This window comes from Tachyglossus aculeatus, chromosome 4 (assembly GCF_015852505.1).
Source record: "Tachyglossus aculeatus isolate mTacAcu1 chromosome 4, mTacAcu1.pri, whole genome shotgun sequence".
Classification (NCBI taxonomy): Eukaryota; Metazoa; Chordata; class Mammalia; order Monotremata; family Tachyglossidae; genus Tachyglossus; species Tachyglossus aculeatus.
Window position 1 is genome coordinate 46,131,388 of NC_052069.1, and position 16,383 is coordinate 46,147,770.

The 16,383-nt window shown below is 45.1% G+C and overlaps 1 protein-coding gene across 2 annotated transcripts in view; it reads left to right on the plus strand.

Moving 5' to 3' along the window:
- Positions 1 to 16,383, plus strand: part of BTBD8 (BTB domain containing 8) — a 116,434-nt gene that overhangs the window by 10,104 nt on the left and 89,947 nt on the right. For both annotated transcript variants that reach the window (XM_038744696.1, XM_038744697.1), the window contains exon 2: positions 3,448 to 3,645. In XM_038744696.1, coding sequence (XP_038600624.1) covers positions 3,448 to 3,645 — 198 coding nt within the window. The remainder of the gene's footprint in view (positions 1 to 3,447; positions 3,646 to 16,383) is intronic.

Consider the following 16,383-nt stretch of genomic DNA (forward strand, 5'->3'; position numbering starts at 1 on the left):
CTTTTCTTTCAGTCGTATTTATTGAGCGCTGACTGTGTGCAGAACACTGTACTAAGCGCTTGGGAAGTTGGCAACATCTAGAGACGGTCCCTACCCAACAACGGGCTCACAGTCTAGAAGGGGGAGACAGACAACAAAACAAAACGTCTGAACAGGTGTCGAGTCATTTTCACCCTCACTTTCTTGAGATTGAACCAGTTTTTTCCTCATATTTAATAGTATACCTGGATTGGTCTGTATCGCACCCTGTTTTCTCCTAGGGAATTTCCAGAATTATAGTAATAATAATAATAATACTATGTGCCAAGCACTGTTCTAAGCGCCGGAGTAGATACCGGGTAATCAGGTCATCCCATGTGGGGCTCACACTTTAAATCCCCATTTTACAGATGAGGGAACTGAGGCACAGAGAAGTGAAGTGGCTCGCCCAAGGTCACGCAGCAGACAGATGGAGGAGGCGGGATTAGAACCCACAGCCTCTGACTTCCAAGCCCGGGTTCTTTCCACGAAGCCACGCTGCTTCTCATTTGGACTGTACAGAGGGAACAGAATTCCTAGTATCTTGTTCATTCATTCATTCAATCGTATTTATTGAGCGCTTACTGTGTGCAGAGCACTGTACTAAGCGTTTGGGAAGTACAAGTTGATGCGCTGGAGACAGGAATAAGGGAATCTGGAGGGCTGTTGGAAATAATAACAATAATAATAATAATAATAATAATAATAATGGCTAAGGGAATCTGGAGTGCTGTTGGAAATAATAATAATAATGGCATTTATTAAGAGCTTACTATGTGCAAAGCACTGTTCTAAGCGTTGGGGAGGTTACAAGGTGATCAAGTTGTCCCACGGGGAGAAAGCAGAGAAGGAGTCCAGGGATTTGAGCCTGGTTATAAGTCAGTAGGTCAAATGTAGTCCAGTTATAAATCTGTAGGTTAATCGTATTTATTGAGCACTTACTGTGTGCAGAGCACTGTACTAAGCACTTGGGAAAGACCATTATAACAGTAAACAGGCACGTTCCCCGCCCACAATGAGCTGACAGTCTAGATATCAAGCCCCACTGTAAACTGAATAGTAATAATTTGTTTGTACATATTTATTCTGTTTCTTTTATTTTGTTAATATGTTTTGTTTCGTCGTCTGTCTCCCCCTTCTAGAGCCCGTTGATGGGTAGGGACCGTCTCCGTAAGTTGCCAACTTGGACTTCCCAAGCGCTTAGTACAGTGCTCTGCACAAAGTAAGCGCTCAATAAATACGATTGAATGAATGATGGGAACATGTCTACCAATTCTGTCATATTGGACTCTCCTAGGCACTTGATACACTTGCTTGCTTAATGCATCAGGATTTAGAACAGGACTCGGCACGTAGTAAGCGCTTAACAAAAGCCATCATTATTACTTGCTGTGCACACAGTAAGCACTCAATAAATAGCACTGATTGGCGGATGGGGGGAGGGACAGTCATTAAACTGTAAATTACAGATTGGGGAAATGGGAGAGAATGAGGATATGTACATAAATACTGTGGTACTGGGGGAATGAGGTGAACGTCAAGTGAGAAGCAGCGTGGCTTAGTGGAAAGAGCCCGGGCTTTGGAGTCAGAGGTCATGGGTTCAAATCCTGGCTCCCCCACTTGCCAGCTATGTGACTTCGGGCAAGTCGCTTCACTTCTCTGGGCCTCAGTTCCCCCATCTGTAAAATGGGGATGAAGACTGTGAGGCCCCCATGGGACAACCTGATCACCTTGTAACGTCCCCAGGGTTTAGAACAGTGCTCTGCACATAGTAAGCACTTAACTAATACCATTATTATTATTATTATTATTCTCTGGGCCTCAGTTCCCTCATCTGTAAAATGGGGATGAAGACTTTGAGACCCCAGTGGGACAACCTGATCACCTTGTAACCTCCCCAGTGCTTAGAACAGTGCTTTGCACATAGTAAGCGCTTAATAAATGCCATTATCATTATTATTATTTTCTGGGCCTCAGTTCCCTCATCTGTAAAATGGGGATGAAGACTGGGAGCCCCCCGTGGGACAACCTGATCACCTAGTAACCTCCCCAGCGTTTAGAACAGTGCTTTGCACATAGTAAGCGCTTAACAAATACCATTATCATTATTATTATTATTATTCTCTGGGCCTCAGTTCCCTCATCTGTAAAATGGGGATGAAGGCTGTGAGCCCCCTGTGGGACAACCTGATCACCTAGTAACCTCCCCAGCGCTTAGAACAGTGCTTTGCACATAGTAAGTGCTTAATATATGCCATTATTATTATTATTAAGTGCTTAGGTGATGCAGAAAGGAGAGAGAGTAGGGGAAATGAGTGCTTAGTGGGCAAGCGCTTAGTACAGTGCTCTGCACACAGTAAGCCCTCAATAAATACGATTGAATGAAAGGAAGGCATCTTGGAGGAAGTGTGAGTTTAGCGTGGAGTAGTGGCTAGAGCCCAGCCCCAAGAGTCAGAAGGTCATGGGTTCTAATTCCGGCTCTGCCACTTGTCTGCTGTGTGACCTGGGGCAAGTCACTTCACTTCTCTGGGTCTCAGTTACCTCGCCTGTAAAATGGGGATTGAGACGGCGAGCCCCACTTGGGACAGGGACTGTGTCCCACCCGATTTGCACGGCACGTAGTAAGCGCTTAAAGGCCACAATCGTTATTATTTTTAGTTCATCAGACACAATCCCTGTCCTAAATGTGGCTTACGGGGTATTATTTTATCCTCCTTTAGCACATGAGGTAACTTAAGCACAGAAAAGTTAAAAAGTGACTTGCCCAAGGGTGTATACCAGGAAATTGATGGGATTAGCAGCGTGGCTCATTGGAAAGAGCGCGGGCTTTGGAGTCAGAGGTCATGGGTTCAAATCCTGGCTCCGCCAATGGTCAGCTGGGTGACTTTGGGCAAGTCACTTCACTTCTCTGGGCCTCAGTTACCTCATCTGTAAAATGGGGATTAAGACTGTGAGCCCCAAGTGGGACAACCTGATCACCTTGTATCCTCCCCAGCGCTTAGAACAGTACTTTGCACATAGTAAGCGCTTAACAAATGCCATCATTATTAGTAGACCCCAGACCTGTATATATGTATAGATATTTGTACGTATTTATTACTCTATTTTATTTGTACATATTTATTCTATTTATTTTATTTTGTTAATATGTTTTGTTTTGTTGTCTGTCTCCCCCTTCTAGACTGTGAGCCCAGTGTGGGGTAGGGACCGTCTCTAGATGTTGCCAACTTGTACTTCCCAAACGCTTAGTACAGTGCTCTGCACACAGTAAGCACTCAATAAATACGATTGAATGAATGAATGAATGTTTAAATGGACTGGGAGCCGAAGAATTTCACGTTTTCGTTTCTTGAAGACTTGTCTGAAAGAGAAGTGTTTTATTTGGCGCCTACCTTTATGTTTAATAGCCTTTTGATTCCTTTTTTAAAGGCTTTACAAAGAAGAAATTCATTCAGATGTCACTTTCTGCATTGATCGACTGTCGTTCCGAGCTCATAAGGCGGTGCTTTTAGCCAGGGTACCAAACTTCTACTTTCACACTATTGGAAAAATATTAAATAATTTGGAGAACCATGAGCCTGTGCCTCTGGAAAACATTGGACCTTCAGAATTCAGAACATTTTTACAGTAAGTATTTTTTGCTTTCTTTCGCTTTTATTTCAGCATCTAAAATGCTAAAAGGGCATTTTTTTGGGCCATCGTTGTCAAATTTCTTCAAGGAAGAATCTAGCCAATTACATTTCAGTTTGCTTTAATGGTAGAAGTAGAAACTTGAAGCGGAATGTGATTATGGAAAAGACAAGAGGAAGTCAGGAATCTTTCCATACAGTGTAATTTGCATTAGACCTGTTTCCACCCTCTTAGGCCTCGAAATATGAATTTGTTCGAAGGCAAATGACTGTGTGTTTCTGTGTTTGTATAAACTGTGCCCGTTTTACTCCGGCAGCTTATTTTTGCCATCTCAGAAAAGGAAAATCCATCGTCTAGTAAGGGGAGCGTTAGCAGAATTCTTTATCAAATTGGAAGTCAGGTTTTTGGTTGGTTGAGTGTATGAACTAAAATAATAATAAAATAATAATAATAATGATGGCATTTATTAAGTGCTTACTATGTGTCAAGCACTGTTCTAAGCGCTGGGGAGGTACAGGGTGATCAGGTTGTCCCACAGGAGGCTCGCAGTCTTAATCCCCATTTTACAGATGAGGGAACTGAGGCCCAGAGAAGTGAGGTGACTTGCCCAAAGTCACACAGCTGACAATTGGCGGAGCTGGGATTCGAACCCAAGACCTCTGACTCCAAAGCCCGTGCTCTTTCCATTGAGCCACGCTGCTTTTCAAAGACTGAACAATATTATGCACTAGTCTGTCTTAATCTCCGCTCTCCAATCATTCAATCGTATTTATTGAGCGCTTACTGTGTGCAGAGCACTGTACTAAGCGCTTGGGAAGTACAAGTACAAGGAAAGAGCATGGGCTTTGGAGTCAGAGGTCATGGGTTCGAATCCCGGCTCTGTCAATTGTCAGCTGTGTGACTTTGGGCAAGTCACTTAACTTTTCTCTGGGCCTCAATTAACCTCATCTGTAAAATGGGGATTAAGACTGTGAGCCCCACGTGGGACAACCTGATCACCTTGTAACCTCCCCAGTGCTTAGAACAGTGCTTTGCACATAGTAAGCGCCTAATAAATGCTATCATTATTATTATTATTATTATTATTATTATTATTATTGCAAGTCGGCAACATCTAGAGACGGTCCCTACCCAACGGGCTCACAATCTAGAAGGGGGAGACAGACAGCAAAACAAAACATGTAGACAGGTGTCAAAACCGTTGGAATAAATAGAATTATAGCAATATGCACATCATTAACAAAAGAAATAGCAGGAGCACCAGCCGACCTGAGGCACCAGTACTTTTCCATTGGTTCGTAAGAGTGAACTCATGTTCGTTATGAGGAGGGCAACAATGATAGTTGTGTGACTTTTGTATTTTACTGGTATACTTAAAAATGTAGTGTTAAAGGATTTTTATAGCCAGAACCTTGAAAGGTCCTTTCGTGGCGATATCTTCATTAGTAACGTACACATCCAGTTCTGATGTAACGCCATTGCTGTGTTTCTAAAGAGCCTTATGAAAAGAAATCACGTTCGTTAAACCGTTCGTTCAGTAGGAATTAACGGACTACAGGTAAAAGGCTCAAAGAAACTGTCTCGACTGGCGTTTTTCTGTACTAATTTGAATATATTCCTATTATGTATTCTTCCTTTACGGCAGCACTGTAAGTCTGCAGAAACACAGAGCACCAGAAACATCGTGGCCTAGTATATAGAGCGCAGGCCTGGGAGTTAGAGGGACCTGGGTTCTAATCCTGGCTCCACCACTTGTCTGCTGTGTGACGTCGGGCAAGTCAGTTAACGTCTCTGGGCCTCACCTCAAGCAGCTTATCCTAGTTGAAAAAGCACGGGCCTGGGGGCCAGAGGATCTGGGTTCTAATCTGCCGCACTCCTGCTTTGACACCCTGGGCAAGTCACTTAATGTCTTAGTGACTCCCAGTTGAATGCTGTGTCCACTCGGGTCATGTTGCTTTTCTAGGTTTCACTCATTCATTCACTCATTCATATTTATTGAGTGCAGAGCACTGTACTAAGCGCTTGGGAGAGTACAGTATAACTATAAACAGACACATTCCCTGCCCACAATGAGCTTGAAGAGGGGGAGGCAGACATTAGTCTAAATAAATAAATGACAGAGCTGAACGAAAGTGCTTTGGAGCTGAAGGGGGGAATGAATAAAGGGAACAAGTCAAGACGACACCGAAGGGGGTGGGAGGGGGGGGAAAGGAGGGCTTCATTCATTCAATCGTATCTATTGAGCGCTTACTGTGTGCAGAACGCTGTGCTAAGTGCTTAGTGCTAAAGTCAGGGAAGGCCTCTTGGAGGAGATGTGCCTTCAGTAGGGCTTTGGAAGTTGGAAGGGTCGTTGTCTGCTGTATTTGAGGAGGGAGGGGGTGACTGAGGGGTCGGTGGAAATCAATCAATCAATCAATTGTATTTATTGAGCGCTTACTATGTGCAGAGCACTGTACTAAGCGCTTGGGAAGTACAAATTGGCAACACATAGAGACAGTCCCTACCCAACAGTGGGCTCACAGTCTAAAAGGGGGAGACAGAGAACAGAACCAAACATACCAACAAAATTAAATAAATAGGATAGAAATGTACAAGCAAAATAAATAAATAAATGAATAGAGTAATAAATATGTACAACCATATATACATATATACAGGTGCTGTGGGGAAGGGAAGGAGGTAAGATGGGGGGATGGAGAGGGGGGCGAGGGGGAGAGGAAGGAAGGGGCTCAGTCTGGGAAGGCCTCCTGGAGGAGGTGAGCTCTCAGCAGGGCCTTGAAGGGAAAGATCGATGTATAGTGGAATTAGAGGAGCAAAGTGTGTGGGCTGGATTTTAGTGGGATTAGACTGTGAACCTCAGGAGGGAGAGGGACTGTGTCCAGCCTGATTTGCTTCTATCTACCCCAGTGCTTAGTAAAGTGGTTGGCACGTAGTAAGTGCTTAACAAATACCACAATTATTATTGGGAGAGTAGCACAGTGAGGTAGGAGGGGGAAAAGAGGCGGAGTGATTGAGTTTCTGTCTTGGGAGACAAGGAGGATGGTGGCGTTGCCAACAGTGATGGGAGAGTTGAAGGGAGGAGAGGATTTTAGTCCCTTTTAATAATAATAATAATGTTGCCATTTGTTAAGCGCTTACTATGCGCAAAGCACTGTTCTAAGCGCTTGGGGGATACAAAGTGATCAGGTTGTCCCACGTGGGGCTCACAGTCTTAATCCCCATTTTGCAGATGAGGTAACTGAGGCTCAGAGAAGTTAAGTGGCTTGCCCAAGGTTACACAGCAGACATGTGCTTCCCAAGCGCTTAGTACAGTGCTCTGCACATAGTAAGCGCTCAATAAATACGATTGATTGATTGATGTGGCGGAGCTGGGATTCGAACCCATGACCTCTGACTCCAAAGCCCATGCTCTTGCCACTGAACCACGCTGCTTCTCTAGAAGCTGCTTCTCTTTTAGACTGTGAGCCCACTGTTGGGTAGGGACTGTCTCTCTATGTTGCCAACTTGTACTTCCCAAGCGCTTAGTACAGTGCTCTGCCCACAGTAAACGCTCAATAAATATGATTGATTAATTGATTGATTGGGGAAGGAAGTGGGACTTCCGTATTAGACAGGTCGAATTGAGGTGTCGTTGGGATATCTAGGAAGAGCTGTCCTGAAGGCAGGAGGAAATGTGAGATTGTTGCCAACTTGTAATTCCCAAGCACTTAGTACAGTGCTCTGCACACAGTAAGCGCTCAATAAATACGATTGATTGATTGGGGAAGGAAGTGGGACTTCAGTATTAGGTTGAGTTGAGGTGTCGGTGGGACATCTAGGAAGAGCTGTCCTGAAGGCAGGAGGAATGTGAGATTGTTGCCAACTTGTAATTCCCAAGCACTTAGTACAGTGCTCTGCACACAGTAAGCGCTCAATAAATATGATTGAATGAATGAATGAATTGCAGAGAAGGAGAGAGAGGTTAGGAATGGAGAAGTGGATTTGGGAGTCATTTGTGTAGAGATGGTCGGTGAAACTGTGGAAGTGGACGATATTCTCAAGGGAGTGCTTGGAAGTAGAGAAGAGTAGTGGAGCCAGAACTGAGCCATTCATTCATTCAGTCGTATTTATTGAGCGCCTACTGTGTGCAGAGCACTGTACTAAGCGCTTGGGAAATACAAGTCGGCAACATATAGAGCCAGTCCCTACCCAACGACGGGCTCACAGTCTACAAGAGCCACATAGGTAGCGGGCGGGAGGTAGAGGAGCCGGCGAGAGAGACCGAAGAAGGAGTGACCAGACTGTGAGCCCACTGTTGGGTAGGGACTGTCTCTATATGTTGCCAATTTGTACTTCCCAAGCGCTTAGTACAGTGCTCTGCACACAGTAAGCGCTCAATAAATACGATTGATGATGATGATGACTTGGGATAGGGCAGTTTCAGGGGAGTAGAGGAGCAAATCCAGGGTTGCAGGAGGATGTGGAGGGCGTTGGAAGAGAGACACGGGGAGAAAACATCCCATTCAAGGAGTTTGGATGGGATTGGGGTAGTAACGGGAGCAGTCGTGAGTATATTGTATTAGTAATAATAGTGATGGCATTTAATAAGCGCTTACTATGTGCAAGGCACTGTTCTTGGCACTGGGGAGGAGACAAGGTGATCACGTTGTCCCACGGGGGGCTCACAGTCTTCATCCCCATTTTACAGATGAGGCAACTGAGGCCCAGAGAAGTGAAGTGACTTGCCCGAAGTCACACAGCTGACAATTGGCAGAGCTGGGATTTGTACAGGGGAGACGAGGATGATAATAATAATAATAATAATAATGACAGCATGTGTTAAGCACTTACTATGTGCAAAGCACTGTTCGAAGCGCTGGGGAGGTTACAGGGTGATCAGGTTGTCCCACTTGGGGCTCACAGTCTTCATCCCCATTTTACAGGTGAAGTAACTGGGGCCCAGAGAAGTGAAGTGACTTGCCCAAAAGTCACACAGCTGACAGTTGGCAGAGCTGGGATTTGAACCCATGACCTCTGACTCCAAAGCCCGGGCTCTTTCCAGTGAGCCACGCTGGATATGTTTGAAAGCAAAGGGGAAGGAGCCCTGGAAAGAGAGTCCTTAAAGATGACAGGCAGGGAAGAAGCACCTAGTGGAATGAGCACAGTCCCGGGAGTCAGAGGACCTGGGCTAATAATCATAATAATAATAATGATAATAATAATAACAGCGGCATTTACTAAGTGCTTACTATGTGCAAAGCACTGTTCTAAGAGCTGGAGAGGTTACAAGGTGATCACATTGTCCCACGGGGGGCTCACAGTCTTAATCCCCACTTTACAGTTGAGGTAACCGAGGCCCAGAGAAGTGAAGTGACTTGCCCAAAGCCACACAGCTGACAATTGGCGGAGCCGGGGTTTGAACCCATGACCTCTGACTCCAAAGCCCGGGCTCTTTCCACTGAGCCACGCTGCTTCTCTAATAATAATATTATTATTATTAACTGCCAACTTGTACTTCCCAAGTGCTTAGTACAGTGCTCTGTACACAGTAAGCGCTCAATAAATATGATTGAATGAATAATAATAATAATGGTATTTGTTAAGTTCATACTATGAACCAGGCTCTGTTCTAAGCGCTGGGCTTGATACAGGGTAGTCAAGTGGTCCCACATGTGGGGCTCACGGTCTTCATCCCCATTTTCCAGATGAGGTCACTGAGTCCCAGAGAGGTGAAGTGACTGGCCCAGGGTCACACAGCAGACAGGTGGCAGGGCCAGGATTAGAACCCGTAACCTTCTGGCTCCCAGACCCGAGCTCTATCCATACTCCATGCTGCTTCCAATCTCGGCTCCACCACTCCCTGCTGGGCGACCTTGGGCAAGTCGCTTCACTTCTCCGTGCCTTCGTTTCCCCACCTGTATGAAAGTGATTAAATACCTGTTTTTTTTTAAAAAAAATGTCATTTATTAAGCGCTTACTATGTGCAAAGTACTGTTGTAAGTGCTGGCGCTGTTCTAAGCGCTCTTCTCCCTCCTAGTTGGACTGGGAACCTCAAGTGGGACAGGGACTGTGACCAACCTAATTAACTTTTATTTACCCCAGCAATTAAGGCGGTGCTTGACATGTAGCACGTGTTTAATGAATACCATAATAAATAACTAGAAATAAGGGTGGGTGTAAGTGTATTCAATAACAGTAAGCACTCAATAAATAATGTTGAGTGTGAAAGCATGTGATGCAAAGGATGCAGTGTGCAGCGCTTAACAAATACCATTATTATTATTATTATTATTTGGAAAGGAATGGTAGGATGCAGTGGAAAGAGTGCAAGCATGCCTTCTAGACTGTGAGCCCACTGTTGCGTAGGGACCGTCCTTCCCAAGCGCTTAATACAGTGCTCTGCACACAGTAAGCGCTCAATAAATACGACTGAATGAATGAATAATAATAATAATAATAATGATGGCGTTTGTTAACTGCTTACTATGTGCAGAGCACTGTTCCAAGCGCTGGAATGAATGAACAGCTGAGGACTGAGTTGCCCACTGTATGACCTTGGGCAAGTCACCTAACTTTTGTCCCTCAGTTCCCTAATCCGTATAATGGAATTCAAATCACGTTGTCCGTGTCAGTGGTATTTATCGAACGCCTGACTGTGGACTAAGGACTGTGTACTACGAGAGTTGGGAGACACGGTTCCTGCCCATAAATAATTTGCCATCTAAAGGAGGAGGTGGACATTCAAATAATTTACAGATAGGGGAAATCATCAATCATCAATCGTATTTATTGAGCGCTTACTATGTGCAGAGCACCGTACTAAGCGCTTGGGAAGTACAAATTGGCAACATCTAGAGACAGTCCCTACCCAACGGCGGGCTCACAGTCTAAAAGGGGGAGACAGAGAACAAAACCAAACATACTAACAAAATAAAATAAATAGAATAGGTATGTACAAGTAAAATAGAGTGATAAATGCATACAAACGTATATACATATATACAGGTGCTGTGGGGAAGGGAAGGAGGTAAGATGGGGGGGATGGAGAGGGGGACGAGGGGGAGAAATGACAGAGGGTAAGGATATATCCACAAGTGGTGTGGAACTGGGAGAGTGTTTAAGGGGTACAGATCCAAGACCCTAAATAACACAGAAGGGAGCATAAATGGGGGAATTGAGGCCTTAATCAGGAAAGGCTTCTGGGAGGAGATGTGATTCTTGTAGGGCTTTTGAAGACGGGGAGGGAAGTCGTCTTGCTCTAAGGGGAAGGGAGTCCCAAGCCAGATGGAAGTCGTGGGCATCGGGTTGGACGTAAGACAGTCGAGATTGAGAGAGCGGTTAAAGAGCATGGTGTAGGCTGACATTAGAGGAGCGAAATCTGCGAGGAAGGAAGGAGGGGGAGAGCTAATTGAGTGCTTTAAAGCAGATGGCAAGGAGTGTCTGATGCAGAGGTGGGTGAGCAACAGCTCCAGGTTCTTGAGGAGTGGGGTGATAGGGGCTCGGTGGGTATTTTTTTTAGAAATATGGTGCAAGCAGCAGAGTGAAGTAAGGATTCGAGTGGGGAGAGACAGGAGGCGGGGAAATCAGCCGGGAGGCCGATGCAGCAGTCGAAGTGTTTGGATTAGCACAGTAGCAGTTTGGGTGGAGAGGAAAGGGCAGATTTTAGTGGTGATGTGAGGATTTGATGACATTGAATACGCAGGTAGGACGAAAGGGATGAGGCAAGGATAATGCCTAGGTCACAGGCTTGTGAGGCCAGGCAGATAGGGGTGTCATCTACATTGATGGGAAAGATGAGAAGGGTGGGGATGATGAGGAGTTCTGTTTTGGACACGTGAAAGTTTGATGGGCCATCCAAGGAGAGATGTCCTCAAGGCAGGAGGAGATGTGAGACTGCAGAGGAGGAGAGAAGGTCAGGCCGGGAGAGGCCGACTGGGGAAACACGTGTATAGTGATGGGAGCTGAAGCCGTGGGAGCGATTGAGATCTCCAAAGGAGGGATGTAGGGACTAGAAGGGGTCCCAGGACTGAGTCTTGAGGGATCCTCACCGTTAGAGGTTGGAAAGCAGAGGAGCAGCCTGTGAAAGAGACTTGGAAGGAGTGGCCAGATCGATTGCCCTCTGCCCATCCGCCTCTCCCTCTGCCCATCCGCCAAGCTAGCTCTCTTCCTCCCTTCAAGGCCCGACTGAGAGCTCACCTCCTCCAGGAGGCCTTCCCAGACTGAGCCCCTTCCTTCCTCTCCCCCTCGTGCCCCTCTCCATCCCCCCCATCTTACCTCCTTCCCTTCCCCACAGCACCTGTATATATGTATATATGTTTGTACATATTTATTACTCTGTTTATTTTACTTGTACATATCTATTCTATTTATTTTATTTTGTTAGTATGTTTGGTTTTGTTCTCTGTCTCCTCCTTTTAGACTGTGAGCCCACTGTTGGGTAGGGACTGTCTCTAGAGGTTGCCAACTTGTACTTTCCAAGCACTCTGCACACAGTAAGCGCTCAATAAATACGATTGATTGATTGATTGTCAGTGATGCTGAGGATAGTGTTTCATTCATTCATTCAGTCGTATTTATTGAGCGCTTACTGTGTGCAGAGTGCTTGGAAAGTACAAGTTGGCAACACATAGAGACGGTCCCTACCCAACGGTGGGCTCACAGTCTAGAAGGGGGAGTCAGAGAACAAAACAAAACATAGTAATAAAATAAATAGAATAAATATGTACAAATAAAATAAATAGAGTCATAAATGCGTACAATATGTTTCCAGGTGGTCCATAGTGTCGAAGGCAGCTGGGAAGTCAAGGAGGATTGGGGTGGAGTTCAGGCTGTTGCATTTGGCAGGAAAGAGAGATCACTGGTGATGTTTGAGGGGCAGGGTCTGAGAACTGAAGGAGGCCGAAGCCAGATCGGAGGGGGTTAAGGAGAGGTGGGTATTAACACGCTCCGAGAGTGGGCAGAGCTTAGAACAGTGCTTGGCACATAGTCAGCGCTTAACACATACCATCATTTTTATTATTATTATTTGGAAAGGAATGGTAGGAGCGCGATGGAGATATAATTGGAGGGAAAGGGAGGGTTATTTTAGAATAAGGGATCTGTGGGCATGTGTGAAAGCATCAAAGTGTGAGCAGTTGCGTAGTACAGTTCCCGACACATAGTGTATGCTTAACAAATACCATCTTTTTATTATTGTTATTATTGTAATATAAATGCTGAGGGTGGGTTGAATGTGCGTAGAACAGTGCTCTGCACATAGTAAGTGCTTAATAAATGCCATTATAATTATAATTATTACCATTATTATTATTATTATCTGGACTGTGAGCCCACTGTTGGGTAGGGACCGTCTCTATATGTTGCCAACTTGTACTTCCCACTTTTAGACTGTGAGCCCACTCTTTTAGACTGTGAGCCCACTGTTGGGTAGGGACTGTCTCTATATGGTGCCAACTTGTACTTCCCAAGCACTTAGTACAGTGCTCTGCACACAGTAAGCGCTCAATAAATACGATTGAATGAATGAATTATTATCCAAGTGCAAGGGTGATGCTGAAGGGAGAGGGAGCATGGGAAACCAGGGCTTCGGCGGGGAAGGCTTCTTGGAGGAGATGTGACTTGAATGAGGCTTTGAAGGAGGAGAGAGTGACAGTCTGTGGGATATATATATATAATATATATATATATTACTCTATTTATTTATTTATTTACTTTACTTGTACATATCTATTCTATTTTATTTTGTTAGTATGTTTGGTTTTGTTCTCTGTCTCCCCCTTTTAGACTGTGAGCCCACTGTTGGGCAGGGAACGTCTCTATATGTTGCCAACTTGTACTTCCCAAGCGCTTAGTACAGTGCTCTGCACACAGTAAGTGCTCAATAAATCACCATCATCATCAATCGTATTTATTGAGCGCTTACTGTGTGCAGAGCACTGGACTAAGCGCTTGGGAAGTACAAATTAGCAACATAGAAAGTCCCTGCCCAACAGTGGGCTCACAGTCACGATTGATTGATTGATTGATATAAAGCGGGAGGGAGTTCCAGGTCAGAGGCAGGATGTGGATGAGATAGATGGGATCGAGGTGCGATGAGTAGGTCGGCGTTAGAGGAGCAAAGTGAACGTGTCGGGTTGTGAGAGGAAATCAACGAGGCAAAATGGGAGTGTGCAGTGTGGTCAAGGGCTTTAAAGCCAGCGAGGGGGACTTTCTCTTTGTTGCCGAGGTAGATAGTCCAACCACTGGAAATTCTCAAGGAGTGGGCAGACGTGGACTTGAACGGGTTTTAGAAAATGCTCCGGGCAGCGGAGCGAAGGGTAGCCTGGAGTGCGGAGACACAAGAGGCAGGGAGGTCAGCAAGGAGGCTGAAACAGCAGTCAAGGTGGGATAGGATTAAGTGCTTGGATTAACGTACCAGCTGTTTGGATGGAGAGGAAGGTGGGGGGGGGGGTTTAGCCGTGTTCGCCTGTCCCGCCGTCGACCCCGGGCCTGGAATGCCCTCCCTCTGCCCATCCACCAAGCTAGCTCTCTTCCTCCCTTCAAGGCCCTACTGAGAGCTCACCTCCTCCAGGAGGCCTTCCCACACTGAGCCCCCTCCTTCCTCTCCCCCTCCTCCCCCTCTCCATCCCCCCGTCTTACCTCCTTCCCTTCCCCACAGCACCTGTATATATGTTTGTACATATTTATTTCTCTATTTTACTTGTACTTATCTGTTGTATTTATTTTATTTTGTTAATATGTTTGGTTTTGTTCTCTGTCTCCCCCTTCTAGACTGTGAGCCCACTGTTGGGTAGGGACTGTCTCTATATGTTGCCAACTTGTACTTCCCAAACACTTACTTGTACTTCCCAAGCGCTTAGTACAGTGCTCTGCACACAGTAAGTGCTCAGTAGATACGATTGAATGAATGGTTTTAGGCTTAGAAGTCAGAACTTTTTTTAAATTTTTTTTTTTATTTTTTTATGGCATTTATTAAGCGCTTACTATGTGCAATGCACTGTTCTAAGCGCTGGGGAGGTTACAAGGTGATCAGGTTGTCCCACAGGGGGCTTACAGTCTTAATCCCCATTTTACAGATGAGGGAACTGAGGCACCGAGAAGTGAAGTGACTTGCCCAAAGTCACACAGCTGACAATTGGTGGAGCCGGGATTTGAACCCCTGACCTCTGACTCCAAAGCCCAGGCTCTTCCCACTGAGCCACGCTGCTCCTCGAAGCAAGCAACCTGCAACTTTCTAGACTGTGAGCCCACTGTTGGGTCAGGACCGTCTCTATATGTTGCCAACTTGTACTTCCCAAGCGCTTAGTACAGTGCTCTGCACACAGTAAGTGCTCAATAAATACGATTGATTGATTAGTACAGTGCTCTGCACACAGTAAGCGCTCAATAAATACAATGGATTGATTGATTGATGTTGCGAAGATTGACAGGATTTGGTGACAGATTGAATATGAGTTTCGAATGAGAGAGATGAGTCAAGGACAGTGCCAAGGTTCGTTCATTCATTGTCATATTTATTGATTTACTTGTACATATCTATTCTATTTATTTTATTTTGTTAACATGTTTTGTTTTGTTGCCTGTCTCCCCCTTCTAGACTGTGAGCCCACTGTTGGGTAGGGACCGTCTCTATATGTTGCCAACTTGTCCTTCCCAAGCACTCTGCACACAGTAAGCGCTCAATAAATACGATTGATTGCCATATTGAATATGAGTTTTGAATGAGAGATGAGTCAACGACAGTGCCAAGGTTCGTTCATTCATTCAGTCGTATTTATCGAGCGCTTACTGTGTGCCCAGCACTGTACTAAGCGCTTGGGAAGTCCAAGTTGGCAACACTTAGAGACGGTCCCTACCCACCAACGGGCTCACAGTCTAGAAGGGGGAGACAGCCAACAAAACAAAACCTGCGGACAGGTGTCAAGTCATGAGAATAAATAGAAATAAAGCTAGATGGACACCATTAACAAAATAAATAGAATAGTAAGGTTATGGAGCTGTGAGGCAGGGGGGATGGTGGTGCTGTCTACAGTGATGGAAAGATCAAGGGGAAGACGGGGTTTCGGTGGGAAGATGAGGAGAGTTATTCACGGTACAAGCCCACATCCTCGGAACCTAACTCGGCTGTGTCGCGGCTGAATCCAGATCTGATTTTTCATTGCTGTTTCCGATCTTGTTCCTTGAGGAGCTCCTATAAATATTAATGAATCCTCACCTTCAAAGATCTCTCCTAGCCTTCATAAATATTTCCTAACCCTACTATGTCAGAAGGAATGGAATTGAATTTTTAACGGCAGCCTCAAATGGTTTTCTCTTTCTTTAAATTGTGATGCCAATTTGTACTTCCCAAGCGCTTAGTACAGTGCTCTGCACATAGTAAGCGCTCAATAAATACGATTGATTGATTGATTTAAATCTCAAAAATGGAAAGAATTCCCTTGCCTTTCCATAACTTAGACTGTGAGCCCACTGTTGGGTAGGGACCGTCTCTATATGTTGCCAACTTGTACTTCCCAAGCGCTTAGTACAGTGCTCTGCACACAGTAAGTGCTCAATAAATACGATTGATGATGATAACAAGAGGCTTTGAAATTGAGTTCTAAAAGTTTTTTCATTTGCAGGATTGCTTTTAATCTACTGTTGATGTGCTCTAAGGAAGTTTACATTCCTCCAGCTGACAAAAATCTATTAAAAAAAACAAAACCCCAACAGTTTTGGCACATCCTATCATTGGATGAACAAAGAGGAAAAAAATAT